We start from the raw sequence: 17244 nt of genomic DNA on the forward strand, positions 1-17244 counted from the left end.
TATCAAGGTGACTGTAGCGTCGATGCGAAACGCATGCTTGAATACTTCACAACGGTTGTCTTCAAGCGAACAGTAAAGCGATTGATCGGCACAGATCGTTGCTACCGTGGCGCTATTGGGTATGCCCAGCAGGGTGGAGGAGATTCTTCGAATTCTCAGGCTGGGGAAGACGCAGTCTATGAGGGAGAAGAGATCGACGAATTAGTCGAGGCAGATATCGACGAACATGAACTAAGCGACATGGAGCAGAGACTGGAGACATTAGATAACAGCGAGCAAGTTGATGACGACGACGGCCAAAGCATAGACCAAGGTCAACAACAGGGACAGGGTCAGGGACAGGGTCAGGAACAGGATCAGGAACGGAGACAGGGTCAGGGACAGGGACAGGAACAAGGACAGGAACAGGAACAGGATGAAGATCTGGAGCTTCAGCTGAGGTCATTGGCACAGAGAGGTAAGAAGGCTCCTCCCTCCTGGGATAATATGGAGCCACCTGAAGGAGTCGACCCACATCAATGGCAGATTGATATAGCATTGAATGATGAGGAGCGAGCATCACATGAAGCTGTAACTGTTGGGGGTTCAAGCAAGAACATCACGCCGAAGCGGAAGACTGCAGCCGTTATCAGGACTGAAAATGAAAGAGAACAAGGTATGTAAAGATAACCATGTATTAATATATAAATTGTTATACAGTACTGGGATCCAAACCTTTGGGAAGGCTCCGCCATCACGCGTACCCCAGGTGACAAGACACCATGGCCGCAACTCAGTGTTAATTATCAATATAAATAGCCTACTAAATTATGACTTAATAAACCATTCCTTAATCCTGCATCCACCTTAATGTATCTTTTGATTTTGTAAATTTTTACTTTTTATTTTTTTTTTTTTTTTTTTTTTTTTTTTTTTTTTTTTTTGGATATACTTTTGCGTTTGTAGTTATCCTGCAAGCACCAGAGGACAAACATGGCAGCAAAATTGTCTTTGTTCCTCTCACGCTGGGGACAGTCGCAAATGTTAAGAAGGCTTTGCAATACTTATGGAGGCAACAGTCTTCTTCGACAGCTCCGTATCCCAATCCCGCCCCAAACCCAAGAACGGATGTACCACTAGCGGAGGCGATCAAAAATTATGGAGAGAAACTTGTCCATCACAAAGTAACGACAGGCACCTTATCCCGCACTGCCACCTGTGCCGTACGAGAACCTTACAACACTAAAATGTACCTGCGTATGTTGGCCTTTACATGGCGCATGCTTCCGACGGTTGGAGTAAGCGGCAGGCGACCTTACGACAGTGTTACAAGATTTCAGTATATGAGGGAGAGGCTATGCCTCCTTGCACGCCATCATATGTTGCTGCGGGATGAGGACATCCGAAACTTGAACCTGGCTAACACATTCAATATTCAGACCCGTCACCCCGCGCCAGGGTCAAAGCTGGCGTCGGGGCTTGTCTTCTGCATCACACGTGGAAAGACAAACCATAAAGGTGTCGAACTCTATGCGACAGCTTATCGACATAAGCTGTTCTTAAGGTGCACCGTGGGCGGGTTTGCATTTTATATGCTAGAACGGTTCCAGGTAAATGATGCCGTCAGTCTTGACGCGAGCGTATGATTTTTTCTCATTCAATTACACAAAGTGACATATATCCTTATTTTTTTTTTTCCCTATTGTAGGTGTTCAAGGAGCCTCTTCCCAATTTTGCGGACCCTGACGAGTGGTACAGCATCAAGGTGCTAACAGGGGGTGGAACAAGCCAAGAACGGTTAGAGAACCGAAAGGAAGCGCTTGTTGGCCGAACCCAAATGAGCACTACGGCGGCTGTAATGCGTGCCTGCGACGTGCATTCGGCCAAAATTACGCACTCTGGCCGACATGCAGGGGTCTCGGAAGCCTACGAAAGAGGCTTAAGCCTGGACGATATTCGCCACTTGGGAAGGTGGGTCATGGGGCAAATGGAGAACTTCTATGCTCCAAAAAACCCAACCAGGGGCGCTTTTTGTATGGCTCAGTTTGGACCGAATGAGCCTTACTTTATCGAGCGTGATTTGGTCACCCCGCCCTTAGAGCTCCAGCGTCTGGTCTTTCCTTGGATTGAGGAAAATTTTGATAAAGATATGCCGGAGAGAGCTGACTCCTGGAGAGAGGAGTGCGCCAAAGAAATGCTGGGGGTCGATCCAAATGTCCCGACAGACGAAGACATTTTTTGGACGCCAATCGAGAAGAAGACGAGCTCGAAACGATTGACCCGTGCCTTCAGCACTGACTCCCTTGTTACACGCATTGGGTTCCTCAAACTTCTTGTGCGTATGAGGCGAGTAATCCTTCAGGATGCAGTGCTCTTTTTGAAGCCGAACGACAAGGGGAAAATGTTGGAGAACAAACTCCTCGAGTCGTTACCAGAAATCTTTGGTTGCCAGCTCTTTCTGGATTTCCAACATCAATTGCTTCGGGCCATCGACGTACATCGCCGACAAGCAGGCATCATCCAAGCGGATGTGCCAGTTAATGCGCAAACTATGGTAAGCGCCATTAACACGTTGTCGGTAGAGGCGCGGGTCTTTCATCAACTCCAGCATGAGACGGTCCAGAAGCTCGAGGCCCTATCCACCCTTGTGACAGAGCAACAGGAGCAACAGAGGCAGCAACAGGAGCAAATCCACTTACTTCTCCAATCGCTGCAGCAGCAACAAAGCGCAAATGTGCGGCAGCCTTTTCCATATCATGTGCAGTCTTGCCCGCCCTTTGTGTTTAATCCTTCTCCATTGGCGCCAGCACAGAGCCGCCTAGCTTCTTTTCCTTCGGTTCCTCAGGCTCCTACTACGCAGGGTCTATATCAAGCTCGCCAGGCCACTCCACCGCAACAGCAGCCATTATTTTCCAACCAATTGCCACCATGTCCTCAGCAACAGCCATATCAACATAGCCATGTGCAGGCTCCAATGACCTCAGAGCAGACACAACGATTGCCGGAAGATGAAAGGTATAAAGGCTACCTCATGAAAGGCGATGGCAAGCAATTGACGGTCAGGGAAGCATGGGATGAATTCCGTGGGCCCGTTGCTCAGGCAAAGCAGGAAAATCACAAATGGCCATTCACAGAGGCGCGTCACAAGGCATTCAGGCGCAGGCGTCAAATTTTCGATCTGATAAAGAATATTGCCGAAAAACAGAAGCGAGACTTCGAAGAGGTAGTAGACGCACTGACAGCTCAGTACAAGGGTCGGACAATCAATTCCATTCGACTAGAGCTTCTGAAAGACACCGGGAATGACGAAGGCTGCCACCAAGATGCGGACGAGTAGATGAGTAAGGGTAATTTTTTTTTTTCTTTTTTTTTTTTATATATACATATATATATATCCTCGGATACAAATTTAAGCAATAAAGCACAAAGTAGTGATGGTGTCGGAAATACCAAGACATGAACTGAGCTACAAGAGGCAGAAAACTGTTGGCTGCATCCTTGAGCCAAAAGAGGCTGAGAAAATACAATGTACAAGCAATCCATTGTCGTGAAATTTGTGATATTCCAAGGTGTTTAGCATAAGTATCATCCAGGAAAAAGCATTATCGTCAACATTATTAACAAGACAAAACACCATCAAAGCACTATCAAAGCATTTTTGACTCGACTCGGCTACCAACGCACTATAACAGAAATAATTGAATACTTCATCAATATAAAAACTGTCATGTTTAATCATTAACACTGTCTCTACCATAAAAAGATTTTGTCTATTTCGCTTCACAAATCCATTTTGTGGAAAAAGATTTGTGAAGCGAAATATAAAAATTTTGTGACTTGGTATCCTTCTGTGTCCACCTGTGTCCGCCTGTGTCCATCTGAATGGACACAGGTGAGCAATTTCGTTTCACAATCTATAGCAGATTGGGGAGGGTGTGAGGCATGATACAAATATAGGGGAAAAAAAAAAGAAAACGGATTTTTTTTTTTGCAAAGAGGTTCAAAGAAGGTTGAAATGTACACGGCGGGATTATTTTACAACGTCCACTGTTGGATGTCCTCGGCGGTCGTGACCGTTCTAAGGAGAGAGAGGTTTATAAAAAGCAGTTTAGTATTTGCCATAAAATTTTTTTACAGGATGCAATTGCTCAAGATGGTTCTAGTGACATACTTCACAAAATCTAGCGGGTATTCTTTTCGTAGCAAATTGGCCAACACCTTGCCGGGACCAAATGAAATATAGTCATGCACATTTTGTTGGTCTCGCAAGTATCCGATACTTGTGTGCCATTGAACAGCTCCCGTAACCTGTCGCACAAGCAAATCTGAGATATCCTCAATCTTTGTGATCTGTGTTTTGAAAATGGTCATAGAGTATCAGATTATTTAGTCCTCCGTTTTGTGTTCTTTATCCCATTGCCAATTTTGACAGAGCCACTTACAGGTCTTGCTGTAACATTTGAAATCACATCGATAGTTGGCTTTTTGAATTGAATATCTTTGAGTGCCTCTTTCATTGCATCTGCTGCAGACTGCATTAGACTACAATGAAAGGGTGCTCTATAAGAAAATAAGCGTATAAAGAAGTGGTAATCAGTACAACCAGAGGACTAAGCTTCTCAACTTTTTGGGTACGCAGGAAATAAGGAGATGTCGGTCAAAAGACATACGAGACAGGAAGATCTACAGCGCGTGCTGCAATCTTTTGTGCTTGAAGAACTCTTGATGCATGGTCGACCCCTCGGACTGTGCCGCTGATCACAACTTGAAATGACTAAAATTTGAAAAAAAAAAAAAAAAAAAAAAAAAAAAAAAAAAAAAAAAGAGTTAAATACGATTTTGTCCAGATAAAGGATTGGCTCTAAGCGATCAAATGCAAATAATGTTGATCCGGTTGGACATACGCTGTTAACGTTGGCAATCTCAGCCAATTCACCACCTGGTAGTGTCGCCTTGATTTCATCAACAGCCTTTACAAGCGCTTCCAACTTTCCAGGTCGCACAACTAGTGCTGACATTGCTGTTGCTTTGTTGGTCACTGCTTCTGTCATTGCTTCGCCGCGGAGCCTCTAGAAAGAGAGGAAAAATAGTATATGAGCGACTTTGAGTTCCACTTACTAGTGCTTAAAATGCACAATAACATAATAAAAATAAAAATAAATAAAATTAAAAAAAAGTTGCTATTGCGATGTAGAACTTACGACAAGTTTAACAGCATCCTGGAGACCCACGGCCTTTGTTGCGACGAGTGCAGAATATTCACCCAATGAGTGACCCAGAGCATATTTGCATGATTCTTCAACCTTGAATCCACGTTCACTCTCCAAGACTCTTAGCATAGCAATTGATGTGGTAAGAATGGCAGGTTGTGCATTTTCTGTTCTGGTCAAATCTTCCTGTGAGCCTTCAAACATGACATGCTTCAGTGTGCCCTGGAGAGCTTCATCTGCCTCATCCACGACCTGACGCGCCACCGGATAGGCATCATATAGATCCTTGCCCATCCCAACAAATTGCGATCCCTGACCTATTGAGCGAAGATATGGCGAGAGAACGCAGGTTAAGTACGATAATCATGCTTGATTGCAACTAAGCCCCATAAACTCTTTCTTCATCCACACAGCAATCCCGAATGTAAAAATAAAACAAGATTTAACAATCGCTCACTCGCAGTGCAGACGAGACGCAGATGGGAACAATAATAACGTCAGAAAATTTTCTACGCTTTCAAATAATCTCGTTCAAAATAAGGGAAAAAAAAGTAAAAAAGAACCAATCTGCCTTTGGTATTAAGTAGCAAGTCAGTAAGTAACATCGTGAGAAAAAAAAATAGACTTTTTCATCTCTTCGAATTTCTCCCCAACCAAAAACAGTTCCCACGAGGGAGAGCAGTTGTTGGAGATACAATTTGAGATGAGCTTGGGGCTGAGCTTTACATCTTCCATTTATTTCTTTCCACGGGTGCTGTGTTCCGATGTAAGTGTGTTGTAATATAATGTATTATTATGTTGTAATTTGTCTTGTTCCTGCACCTGAGATGGAAAAAGGCGTGATTTCATGGCAAAATAATAAACCAAGGTTCAAACTCCCGGCTCGTCTCTTTTTAGGCACTCCTTTTCCCAGTCACGAACTGATTAACTGACATGAGCTGCTCTTTCTGACTCTATGTCTCACATGCATAAAGTGTCATCTTTTTTATCATTGCCCTGGTCTCCTGCCTGGATTTATTTACAGGATAGGATACCTTCCCCACATTTTTCTTTTTTCGTCATTTGGGTTTTCCCTTACTTCTCCCGTCAGTAATTGATTGTCAATGATCCTTTTTTTCTTTTTTTTTGTGGTTGCTGGCATATTTCATATGCACATCCTATTTGTTGCTCCTATTATCCCCAAGCCCTCAATATATTAATAAAACGAACCTGGAAAGAGGATTGCCCAATTATTATTATCGCCACCGGATGACGTCTAGTTGCATTCATTTAGTATAGAATTTTTTTTTTTTTTTTTTTTTTAGTCCAAGTAAAAATATTCGCGTGTTAATACACATAGAGATATAACAACACCTCTCGGACAAACACGAATGAAAAGAGGAAAAAAACACGAAAATAAAAAACATATTGATCCATTACCAATGATCTTCTATTGCGTGGGATAAATCTTGGCCGAGGAGCATTGGGGGTTGTGGCAGTTGTAGAAAGCGATGAAGACGTTGAGGAGGAAGCCAATGTGGTAGTTGTAGTAGCTGTTGCAGTGGATATCGTTGTAGCTGAGGAGCTTGAAGGTGAGTTTACAGTCGAGTTTGCAGTTGTGGTTGCTGTGGTTTTTGCTGAGGAAGCAAACGGTACTCTGGGGGTATTTGCTGTTGATACTATAGCAGGCGCGGCAGATCTGGAGACTGTAGCTGTTGTTGTTGGTTTTGACAAGATGGAGGCTATGGGTGCTGCCTTGTCAAGAATCGCTGAGCGGACGGTTGTGCAGGCCATTTTAGTTTTATTTTATTTTTTTTTATTAAAGTATATTGTTGTGTCCAAAGTTTTTTTTTTTTTTTTTGTTAGAATATGAAATGTGTTACTGATTATGGGGAGTGAATGTTATATGTGTATAAAAAGCGCGTTGGAATAAAAGAAGGAAAAGATGAAGGAATAAAGGAATGAAGGAATGAAGGGAAAGAAGAGAAAGAGAGAGAGAAAGAGAGAGGTGTTTGGGTGAAGAATGACGAATGAGAGCAGTTGTTGACAAAGTCCCTCAGCTAAAAATTCTGATCATTGCGCGTGAAAGAGGAAGAGTCATGATCTCTGATCTTTAGGCACGTTAATGATGCACGTAAACATAATAAATAATATATACATGTACATGTATATATAACATAAACACTAAACTGTTGAGAATGTTTATGATCAAGTTGCAAGTGCTATTCTCTCAATTTTACTACTTCTGGAGCAGACGTAAATGAATACTTTGCCTCATATCAAATCAAACATCGTTTGCGAAACCAAATCCTGCTTTCTAAGCAAAGAAGTTACTCCTCACAAATCTCCATTTCATCCGTATCCTCAATTTCCGTGGCTTTCTGCACTACTCCTTTCTTGCCCTTTCGTTACTCTTCGAAGTAGAAGGTGCCTTCGCCTTTGGTCTTGGAGCGGCATCCTTTTTCGTTGTAGTTGATCTCGCCGAGCTGGTGCCGTCACCACGGCTACTGTCGGTGCTCTTTTTCTCTGCAAAGAAAGCATTTACTTTCTCGATATATTTTTGCAACTCCTCCGAATGCTTCCTACTATATCCCTGGTTACAAGGAAAACAATACGAGGCATATCAGAATAATGACAAGTCAAACGAGAGTAGGTATAAACCTTTTTTTTTTTTTTTTTCTTTTTTCTTTTTTCTTTTTTCTTGAACAAACCATCTTTTCCTTTTCAGATAAGTTTCTCCACATGTGGCCAAGGGTTTTCATGACTTCAGCTTTTTTTTTTTTTTTTTTTTTTTTTTTAAATGTTAGTATTTTCAACAAAACAGAAAAGGGAGAAAAAAAAATTTAGACATCATTCTAGTAGACTTTACAAGGTTTTTGCCCCTGGTTCTCCATTTGGACACTAGTTCGATTGTCCCGACAATACATCAAGTAGGCCGAAAGGGGTCTTTTGGGCATCATGGGATCCACGGTTTTCGTACTTTTGATCGCTTTGGCAGATTTAACCTTGGGCATTTTTTTCTGTCTTTGTTTTTTTCTTCTAAACAAATAATATTAATAGCATTTTAGTTACAGTTTGCCACCAAAATTAAGTAAAAAGAATGAACATGGACAAACTCTACTTTTACAAATGAGGAATCGAGTTGTAGAATGAGCACCATGCTAGCCTTCACTTATTCTCATGATACTGAGACAAATAGAGAAGACGGAACCACGTAGTAGCCACACTCAGGAGCATTTAGTGCGTGCCTTTAGACAAGTGTGCTGCATACGGATATAGTAGATTTTACAGACATGACAAAAACGAGCTGTCAATCAAGCTGTCTTTACCTCTTGAGACACACAAGGAGTTTATTGGACAAGTTCAGAGAGTCAGGGATGACCACGATATTAATAGAGCTGAATAGAACTTTGAACAAAGAGAAAAAAACTGCCTTTCTTTTCTTTTTTTTTGTAATGTCATGTGAATTGTTGATTAATGGTGGCAAATACTAAAAAAATCTTTTGCTCGTTTATTTGTGCTTATATTATCTCAATCCACTTCACTGTCATGTCCAACATTTAGTAAAAAAAGTCAAAAGAAAACTAGAAATTTAGATGGCTAAGCTAGCATCGAGATCTGCATACTTTTTATCGCCTGCATTCTTACGACGTTCTAAATGGTAGATTGTGTTACGGAAGTGAGCCAAAACATATTCTGAAAGGTGTGCGGGGTCATTCTCCAGCAACGCTGACGAGTTGGTCGATGGGGGATGTTGATCAGGATTCTCCATGTTGCCCAGATTAGTATTGATCAGATCAATGAGCCCATTCAAGTACTTGACAGTAACCTGGAGGATGAGACATTTAAAGATATTAATCTTCCAACTCCGCTTGTGATATGTAAAAGTCAAAAAAAAAAAAAAAAAAGACTTACTGCCTCATTTTGCTTCTCAAAGTAGTAAATGTATCGGTTGAGTATTTCGACAAAGAGTTCTACATTCGTCACCGAGTCCATGCAAGAATCTGCGATCTTGAGAGCTTTCTGGAGACACTCAAGTACACGCTTACCATCACGATATGGCTGAACTGCTTCCTCACCCTCCTCGGATTGGCCAACGATCATGGTGCCCCACCACAGATGACTGCACGTGTAAACGGCGCGGCACTGGTCAGGCTTCTTCAACAGTTTAGCTCCATGAAGTGCGCATTTGGTAATAAGGGTATCGTAATGGTCCACATTAAAGCAAGATGTCGTCTGTAGTGTTCCGACCATTAGAGTAATTGCTTGGAATTGTGCTCTGGATTCAGAGATCGATTCCTCATAAATCGTAAATGCCTAGAACACAAGAAGTCGTCAGATTATTGTATCTTTCTATGCTCTGTGTTCCTTTTTATACTGTTTTAAATATTCAGGTAATAATAAGAAAGGACATACCTGTACAAAAAACTCGTAGCAAATATCCTCAAATCCGCACTCATCTGCGCTCTGTCCGGCTAACAAAAACAACCGCAACACAACATCCGAGTTATCGACCTTGCTGTGGAGTATAGAAATGACTTGGTTAATGAACCTGAATAATGTGGAACATTTCTTCTCCCATCCTTCATCCGTGTCCTGCAATCTCTTGAAGCGACGAGCCAACTTCACGGCTTGAATAACAAGAGGCGGGAACATATAACGAATGCGCTCTCCTCCGTCTCCAAATTGTTTCCTGGCTGCGGATAGAATGGCAGCCTGTGTATCTGCATCTTCGCTCCTGAACAAATGAATGATGCGCGCCAAATGGCCCTGTTCCTCTGCAAACTCCTCTGGGTCGACATTGCCGCTTTCATTACGGTTGCTACGAGTACTACGGAATGGACCTGAGTTGTGTCCACCATCCTTCTGATCGCGGACCATGACAGCGCAGATCTCCAAGATTCCATTGACATCCTCGGGAGTACTAATGATGGTCTCATTCTTCAGGATAGATTCGACAACAGCATGGGCGATGGCACGGCGCGTTTGATAAGGTTGAAGCGAGAGAAGAGCGATGAAGTTGGGAAGCTCCAGAAGCGTAAGGATAGAGGGATAATGTTGGATAGGAGCCGTGAGAAGGTTTTGGAGGTTGCTGACAGTGTCTTTATGTTGCAATTCGGGGCTCTCACTATATTCAGAGGCTTTATCTTTGGCAAATCCAAGAACTTGACCCGCATATTTCAAATTTTCGGGATAACAGCTGAGCGACAAGTTGATTAATGAAACTAGTAAAGCTGTGATGTCCTGAATAGACAATTCAGGACGGCGCTGCAGTAAATCAAATCACAGAAGAAGGCAGTTAGTATGGATCGAATTAGATCGAGAAGCAATGTCAAAAGAAGATATTATAGTTTTCTTTTCTTTTCTTTACTTTCTTTTTTTTTTTTTTTTTTTTTTTACCTTGACAAGTTCCACAATTTTGTCCCAAAAGATCTCAAACAACTCGACATCTTCAGGGATACCTCTAATTCTGCGGACTTTGACGGGCTTAGGAGCTGAAGCTGGCTGCTCTTGTTGTTGCTCTGGGTCCTCTTCTCCTGCCACAGTCTCTTCGTCCTCATACCTTACTATAGCTTTCTCACCAAGGCCCTCATACCTTACCATAGCTTTCTCACCAAGGCCCTCTTTTGCTTCCTCAGAATTATCGCCATTGGCAGATGGTTCTTCTTTCTCGGTGCTCTCTTCAATCGCTTTAACAGATGGCGCCTTTGGTGAGGCGGGTGTCTCAGAAATAGCGACATCATCGTTACTATCAGCTTCCCTAGCCGCATGTGCTGCCAGGCGGTCGATTAAGGCGATCACAATCTGCTTCACGTTGACTTTGGGCTGGAGTGGAGCTGTGGCTGACAATAAAGGCTTCAATGTCCTCAGATGAAAGTCGTCAGGGAACACCTAAAGGTTAGAATGAAGCTTTCGTCAATAAGGCTTTATTCTGAATTTTTCTTTATACTGGTTCTCATGAGTTGTTTCGTTTGTATATGTAATCGATATTTTCTATACCTGAATGATGACTTCCATGAGATATTCCTGAGCAATGACGTCCTTGCAGCTTTTAATCTGTTCAAGAACACTTGGTAGGATAGTCTAAAAGAGATGACGCCCAGACGAATATACATCAGCCATCAATTCGTACATAAGCAATAAATAGCAATGTTTCTTTTCTTTTTTTTTTTTTTTTTTTTTTTGTTTTTTAAGAATAAGAATAATAATAATAATAGTTGTAAAAATAAAAATGCCCGCTTACAGACTGATAGACCTCCAAATCAACGTTGTCCAACTGGCTAAGACGGACAAGGTTTGTTCCAACCAAGATCCTAAGTTCCTTGCGCTCCATTTCACGCTTTTCACGTTCCCTAGAATGGCCCTGGTGCTGAAGACGGACCCATAGCTTGTTCATCTCGATAAAGTTAGTTAAAATGAACTGGATTGAGTCTGTAATGCTTCCCTCAGGTCTAAAAGATGAAATCATAAAGAATGGCATAGAACGTCGTAAATAACATAATCTCTAGATCATCGTACGCGTTACTCGTATGGTTCACGCCTTAAACATATCAGGAGCACACTAAAACAGCAGTATTACCCATCTTCTGTTCCCACAGGGAGCGCATTTCTGGTTTGTCCACTAAGATAATATCTCAAAAACAATCCACGTGTTGGATGCTGGACTCCGCGTGCCATTTCCATCATGTCTCGCATGATTTCCTTGACAGGGGCATCGGGCATCTCCATGTAGACGCTGCCGACTGTGACCATAAGATAAAGACGCGGCACAATGTTTCCTGCATATTGCACCAATTCATAGAGATCCGCCAAATGGTGTCGTCCACTCTGATGAGCTTCCTTTAGGTAGGTTGTGACGTGTCGAAGAGCATCGAAGATCGCCATATCTAATTTGAAACAAATCGAAACGGAAAAGTCAAGGACCATTAGGACGTGATGGTATATAGTCCATGAAAGTCACATTTAATTAACTGTAGGAAAGTCATTGAGTGAGGCGACACTTTTAAAATCGACACTGTGTCACTTACAAAGTTCATAATAATTCTTTGGGGTGAGGTTGGAAGTCCTGAGCTCAGCCAGCATGGTGGAGCAATGTTTAAGGCCGTCCATCAGCTTGTTATTGCCCTATAACAATATATTACCATTCGGCATGAAAATTTAGCGATTTGATTTGGTAATTGAATCCATGTTTTCGTAAGAACGCGCAGCTGCATTCCCCTTTCGTTGTTGTCGCTGTTTGTTACTCGATAAAAAAAGAAGCACATGCAATTGGCTTGCAACCAGTAAAATAGAAACGTGGCAGTAAACTAGTTCATAAATAGAGCGTGCACCACTATTTTTTTTTAACTGTATGAATTTACCAGGCAGCGCTTCATTTGAAACGATTGGATCTTGACGACGTTCAAGGCATCCTCAAGGAATTTTGCCTGGTCTTCTGTTGACGGTGCTGTTGATGCCATAGGGAGTGGACTTGTAAAAGGGAGGAAGTTGAATGACGGTAAAAAAAAAAGCGGCACACAAGCTAAAAAGACTATGTTCAAATTTAACCGCCCTTTCGACAACTTCAGCCGCGTTTAAGGAATGGCGTTCCACGTGACTATAGTGCAACGTGATCGTATGTGACGTTTATTGCATGGCACATGGTCGAACCAGAAAATTTATATCAGTCTGTACCATTGTAGATGATCATTCATCTTGGACCCCTTTTTGACTCCTCTCTGATAGGATGAATACATCTTTATTTTTTTTACTCATAGGCTAACTACTGCTTGATAGGTGTACCGGGCAAAAATGGCTGCTGCTGCTGAGGAGGGATCTGGTGTTGCTGTTGTTGTTGAGCATAAGGACTATATCCAGGCTGCGAAATGGGCGATTGTACTGGAAGAGGTACTAATGTAACCGCTGTGCCGTATGCCATCACCTCGGTCATTCTACAAAAGTAAAAAAAAAAAAAAAAAAAAAAAAAAATGTTATTATCACAACTGAAAGCCTTTTCTCTCTTTCTCTTCGTGGTGACATTCTGCTTTAAGACTCTTACCCCTAGAAAGAAAAATTGAAGATCATAAATTAAGCAGTTGGAAATAAATACATCTTGAATAAAATAAATACAAATAGCAATGATGGGCTGCTTTTACCTCCATAATCTCCTGTCCAGTGAACTGAATGCCAATAACAGCTGCTTACCAAAAAAAAAAAAAAAAAAAAAAAAAAAAAAGAGAGAGAGAGCAGGAATTGAGTTTTCAGATGGAAAGGTATTAACAAAGACACAACATGCACTCGAACCGTTAAGATATCATTATACCATTCCCTCCTGCAGCTGCAGCATGTTCCAGCATTCTCAGAAAAGCCCTCTCTCGAGCCTTTTCAGCCATCTCGATGTACGTAGAACTTTCTCCTCCTCCGATGGACGCAAATGCACCGAGAATGGCTTTGCCAGCCTAAAACAGGTTGACAACAGGCAAGAAGAGAGCTTAATTGTATTGAATAATTAAAAACCATGCTTATCTCAACACAGGCCCCTTTTTTTACAGAAACATACGTTTGGATTTCTAACCGTGAGGCTGTCAAGGAATAAAAAAAAAGTTCATTCACATTAGCATGAGCTCCATTTCACATTCAATATTTAGCATCTGAAGGAACAAGAGATGCAACTTGTTACTGTTACATAGGAAACATTTACCCTCGAACGACACCGTGAGCCTGTGCGATGTAGTATCCAGGATATTCAAATGCCGTTGTAGTGAAGCGTCGGTCGACAGAACGAACAGGCTGATTGTGGGCCATCTTTTTTTTTTTTCCTTGGATTAGCCTTCAGGATAGTATCGAGTAGAAAGAAGAAGCAAACAGTAAGAGGATGAGGAAGAAAGGAGAGGGAAAGAGAAGAAGAGATAAAAGATGAGAGCGTTTGGAGTCGATTGTCCATTTTAGGTTCTAGATTTGTGACCAAAAATAAGTACTTGGCTCCATAAGGCACCATCTGGGCATCACATAAATGTCTAACGTGTGTTCATAAAATATATTGTGGTGAGAAACATAAGGAGCCGCAGTCTTTACGCATTTCTTTTTTTTTTTTTTTTTTTTTTTTTTACAAGTAAACAACTATATCCATCATAGAACCTCTCGCCAACAAAGATACAATGATAACCATGAGACAATAAGCTTTTTTATGCTTCTATAAAGTAAACAAGAGACAAACCATGTTCTGGCTCAAATGGTCGTCTAAGATTTCTGTCCAAAAGAACTCGTCTTTGAATATATTTCTGTACTTTATTATCGTGGCACACAAGTATGTGATTTATGATATTTTTCGAAGTACAAATGTTCAGGGGCAACAGATATGATAAAGTCAACTCAATAATCTTCATATTTTCCACGGCTGCGTTCCTTTTTGCGCTGGACCTGTCGCATTTTAGCCATTTCTGCATTCAGATACTTTCGATCGACCCTGTCTAGTTCAGCCTTAGCATCTTCAGCGTCTGCATAGATACCCATCGAAGACGATGGTCTTGATCCGGCGCGAGACCCAGCTTTTGATCCTGCTTGCGATGAGACTGCAGCAGCAGCCAGCCTTGACCCAGAAACAAATGTGCCATTCCCGCCACCGATTAATTCTGGGGAGTACAGAATGGCTGTACTAGGGAGAATTGTGTGAATCATGGTGTTTTGCACAAAATGGGTCTGCATACCAGAGGTCAGACGATCACGAAGATAATGAAGTTGTATAATCTCGACTATAAAAAGGAATATTATAACAGAAATTAGTGGATTCCCGATAATTGATGGTTGAGAATATTTAAAATTCATCACCCCATGATCTCATTGACTTTACGATCAACAAGCTTTGATATGAAGCAAAATAACTTACCCCACCCATCAAACTCAACATCGTAATCCTTCATTTTGAGTGACTCTGTTGGTTGTTCCTGTGACTCGACGCTCTTCAAAATATCCCTAAAAGCAGACCGTCCTGCAGATCTCTCCTTCTTGCTGCGATGTTTGCTTGAGTCTGTCGAAAGCGCACCTAGCGCTGCAATAAGACCATCCAGATCTTCATACCGGAAATCTCCTGTGACTTCATCGTAATCCTCTGGATCGTCATCATTATATGTCTCCAAGTCGTTGTCTTCATCGTCAGAAAATTCACCATCCTCACGCTGGCGTTGATAATGATTTAGGATCTCGAGCATCAACGCAATCGTCTCGCCTGCAGCGACTCTGACCTCAACAGCTGGATGCTCTAGCAGTTCTTTTGCACCCTCGACAACCCTGTTAAAGAAGCGTCGGGCATGCATCGTAATCTGCTTAGGCCCAAGATGTGGGAATAGTCCTGCATAAAGAACGCCAAAGGACTCCAACGCCGCTGCTAGAGTCTCAGCGTTCTGGGATGCATTTACAGACGCTCCTGAGGTACTAACAATCTCAGAAAAGAAGCCAAGAAGGTCATATGTCGGCAAGTGAGATGGCTGAGGTGTTGAGGAAATGAAGCATGCGGTTCCTAGTGCATATATACACTGTAAGAAGGAATACCATGCAGATAAACAAAAAATATATTAGTCTTCCTCTCTCATATGGATAATAAGTGAAGCTAATTTTTTTTTTTTTTTTTTTTTTTTTTTTTTTTCCTTACGGCTGCCTTGGCTTCAGTCTGTTCGTGATTCGTGATGGTGTATTTGAGTAAAGGTGCAAGGTCCGTAAACATCTTTTCGTCATCCTCGCCAATTGTGATAAATATCAGCGAAATTACTGGCAATTGGGAAAGAAAGATAGACCATGACATAATCATTTCGATTCAGTTTCTGCGGATTTTTATTGTGCACATGCCCACACTTCCACATTTTCAAAAAAAAAAAAAAAAAAAAAAAAAAAAAGTAAAGTTCACACGCATATTACCATTCGCTGCGAGGACGCATTCGCGAGTACCTCCCTTCTTGATACTCTTCTTGAGCAATTCCATCAACTCATCCTTCTGTGAATCTAATACATCTGCTGTAAAGCGCTGAGATATAATAGTCTGCAGCTTTGTCAATGCATCTTCGCGTACGCTACATTAAGGAGGAAAAAAAAAAAAAAAAAAAAAGATTAATTTTTTTTTTCTGGCGGTCCGAGAGAATGCTGCGCCAGCCTCCATGCATTCGCACACACATACTTCCCTCGACCCTTTATCTTCCCTTCTTACCTCGATCGCTTCTCGTTCAAATCTTCGATGGCATCTTTGAGCTGTCCCTCCCAGGATTCGTCTGCATGTTTCTGATCATCAAAGTCATCGTCTACTCCAGCCTCATATTCATGATCACTTTCTTCATTATCCGAGTTGACACGCGAGCCCATGCGTGATCCCGGACGTGAAGAGGGTCTTGAGGATGACCCTGCGACTCTTTCCAAGTCATGCAGCTGCTTTTTTTTTGACACTGTTTTTCTAGGGCCACTAGGAGGTTGCTTGTTTGCATACATGTTTATTGTTTTGAAATGGGAGAATAAAAATAAAAATGAGAGTAAATGTGAAAATCAAATGCAAATGCAAATGCAAATGAAAATGAAAATGAGAAGAAAGTTGCTTTTATGAAAAAAAAATTGCAAGACCATGTTGCATATTTTAATTAATAATTATTACGATTCCAATCATTCCAGGCAAGCTACTCAGCAAACAGCCACAATTTGAGAGAAAATGCCCACTCTCGTTCTTGTCCAAATGATAACATTTTTTATTAGATGCAATGCTCGATAGTTTGCATTATTGACCATGAATGTAAGCGACACAGAAAGGCACTGATTATAGCATAGTATCGGATATCATGACTCAAGCATTTAATGATGCTATACGCCATGTTGAGGGCAGCTTCAAAAGTTGTCTGATCTGCGGTGGTTGACAGACCCAGGCATTCGATCGACCTTGGGAACAACTTTCGATTATAGGTATGCTAGGCGAACTGGCATGGCAGCTGATAGTTTTACGTTTACTAGAAAGCTGCGAAGTGCCGGTGGGGCCGAGTGGAACTCTTTTTAAATTCATTCGGTATATCCTCCTTGGATGGGTCTATGGAGTTGGTTGACCCCGCTGGACGTTTGAATTTGGGCT

General features: G+C 41.8%; 5 protein-coding genes across 5 annotated transcripts; all 5 read right to left on the reverse strand.

The window, feature by feature from the left end:
* Positions 1-3750: 3750 nt before the first annotated feature.
* BCR41DRAFT_16315 (acyl transferase/acyl hydrolase/lysophospholipase) lies at positions 3751-5933 on the reverse strand. Its single transcript, XM_022019669.1, has 6 exons — positions 5181-5933; positions 4884-5048; positions 4650-4753; positions 4422-4539; positions 4151-4329; positions 3751-4057 (listed from the first exon to the last, which is right to left on the reverse strand). The coding sequence occupies exons 1-6, from the start codon at positions 5481-5483 to the stop codon at positions 4015-4017; spliced, it is 912 nt and encodes a 303-aa protein (XP_021883402.1). The 5' UTR covers positions 5484-5933; the 3' UTR covers positions 3751-4014.
* Positions 5934-7397: 1464 nt separating this feature from the next.
* Positions 7398-8554, reverse strand: BCR41DRAFT_349778 (high mobility group box domain-containing protein). The gene is made up of 4 exons (XM_022023530.1): positions 8498-8554; positions 8038-8207; positions 7880-7938; positions 7398-7761 (listed from the first exon to the last, which is right to left on the reverse strand). The coding sequence occupies exons 2-4, from the start codon at positions 8180-8182 to the stop codon at positions 7555-7557; spliced, it is 411 nt and encodes a 136-aa protein (XP_021883403.1). The 5' UTR covers positions 8183-8207; positions 8498-8554; the 3' UTR covers positions 7398-7554.
* Positions 8555-8673: 119 nt separating this feature from the next.
* Positions 8674-12700, reverse strand: BCR41DRAFT_349779 (vacuolar protein sorting-associated protein 35). The gene is made up of 9 exons (XM_022023531.1): positions 12530-12700; positions 12197-12293; positions 11749-12055; positions 11413-11620; positions 11169-11252; positions 10569-11060; positions 9585-10436; positions 9084-9485; positions 8674-8997 (listed from the first exon to the last, which is right to left on the reverse strand). Exons 1-9 carry the CDS (start codon positions 12626-12628, stop codon positions 8761-8763), a joined length of 2778 nt encoding a protein of 925 aa, XP_021883404.1. The 5' UTR covers positions 12629-12700; the 3' UTR covers positions 8674-8760.
* A 230-nt stretch (positions 12701-12930) lies between these two features.
* BCR41DRAFT_369169 (putative heavy-metal-binding-domain-containing protein) lies at positions 12931-13952 on the reverse strand (the record flags this gene model as incomplete). Its single annotated transcript, XM_022026437.1, has 6 exons — positions 12931-13099; positions 13207-13208; positions 13304-13344; positions 13471-13606; positions 13708-13729; positions 13849-13952. 6 exons carry the CDS (start codon positions 13950-13952, stop codon positions 12931-12933), a joined length of 474 nt encoding a protein of 157 aa, XP_021883405.1.
* Positions 13953-14411: 459 nt separating this feature from the next.
* Positions 14412-16720, reverse strand: BCR41DRAFT_349782 (interferon-related developmental regulator-domain-containing protein). Its single transcript, XM_022023532.1, has 5 exons — positions 16345-16720; positions 16059-16210; positions 15796-15911; positions 15034-15679; positions 14412-14899 (listed from the first exon to the last, which is right to left on the reverse strand). Exons 1-5 carry the CDS (start codon positions 16617-16619, stop codon positions 14520-14522), a joined length of 1569 nt encoding a protein of 522 aa, XP_021883406.1. The 5' UTR covers positions 16620-16720; the 3' UTR covers positions 14412-14519.
* Between the last annotated feature and the right edge of the window lie 524 nt (positions 16721-17244).

Source organism: Lobosporangium transversale (genome assembly GCF_002105155.1).
Source record: "Lobosporangium transversale strain NRRL 3116 chromosome Unknown BCR41scaffold_10, whole genome shotgun sequence".
NCBI classification, from domain to species: Eukaryota; Fungi; Mortierellomycota; class Mortierellomycetes; order Mortierellales; family Mortierellaceae; genus Lobosporangium; species Lobosporangium transversale.

Excerpts from the sequence above, each read along its gene's own strand:
- BCR41DRAFT_16315 (XM_022019669.1), bottom strand. The coding sequence starts at position 5,483 with ATGGGCAAGGATCTATATGATGCCTATCCGGTGGCGCGTCAGGTCGTG. Across the intron at positions 5,049-5,180 it reads AGGATGCTGTTAAACTTGTC|AGGCTCCGCGGCGAAGCAAT; the intron begins GTAAGTTCTACA and ends CTCTCTTTCTAG. Across the intron at positions 4,058-4,150 it reads TACCCGCTAGATTTTGTGAA|AACGGTCACGACCGCCGAGG; the intron begins GTATGTCACTAG and ends CTCTCTCCTTAG.
- BCR41DRAFT_349778 (XM_022023530.1), bottom strand. The coding sequence starts at position 8,182 with ATGCCCAAGGTTAAATCTGCCAAAGCGATCAAAAGTACGAAAACCGTG. Across the intron at positions 7,939-8,037 it reads GAACCAGGGGCAAAAACCTT|CTGAAGTCATGAAAACCCTT; the intron begins GTAAAGTCTACT and ends AAAAAAAAAAAG. Across the intron at positions 7,762-7,879 it reads TATCTGAAAAGGAAAAGATG|GGATATAGTAGGAAGCATTC; the intron begins GTTTGTTCAAGA and ends CCTTGTAACCAG.
- BCR41DRAFT_349779 (XM_022023531.1), bottom strand. The coding sequence starts at position 12,628 with ATGGCATCAACAGCACCGTCAACAGAAGACCAGGCAAAATTCCTTGAG. Across the intron at positions 11,621-11,748 it reads CCTGTGGGAACAGAAGATGG|ACCTGAGGGAAGCATTACAG; the intron begins GTAATACTGCTG and ends TTCATCTTTTAG. Across the intron at positions 8,998-9,083 it reads TTGAGAAGCAAAATGAGGCA|GTTACTGTCAAGTACTTGAA; the intron begins GTAAGTCTTTTT and ends CTCATCCTCCAG.
- BCR41DRAFT_349782 (XM_022023532.1), bottom strand. The coding sequence starts at position 16,619 with ATGTATGCAAACAAGCAACCTCCTAGTGGCCCTAGAAAAACAGTGTCA. Across the intron at positions 16,211-16,344 it reads TTGAACGAGAAGCGATCGAG|CGTACGCGAAGATGCATTGA; the intron begins GTAAGAAGGGAA and ends TCCTTAATGTAG. Across the intron at positions 15,680-15,795 it reads AGACTGAAGCCAAGGCAGCC|TGTATATATGCACTAGGAAC; the intron begins GTAAGGAAAAAA and ends TCCTTCTTACAG.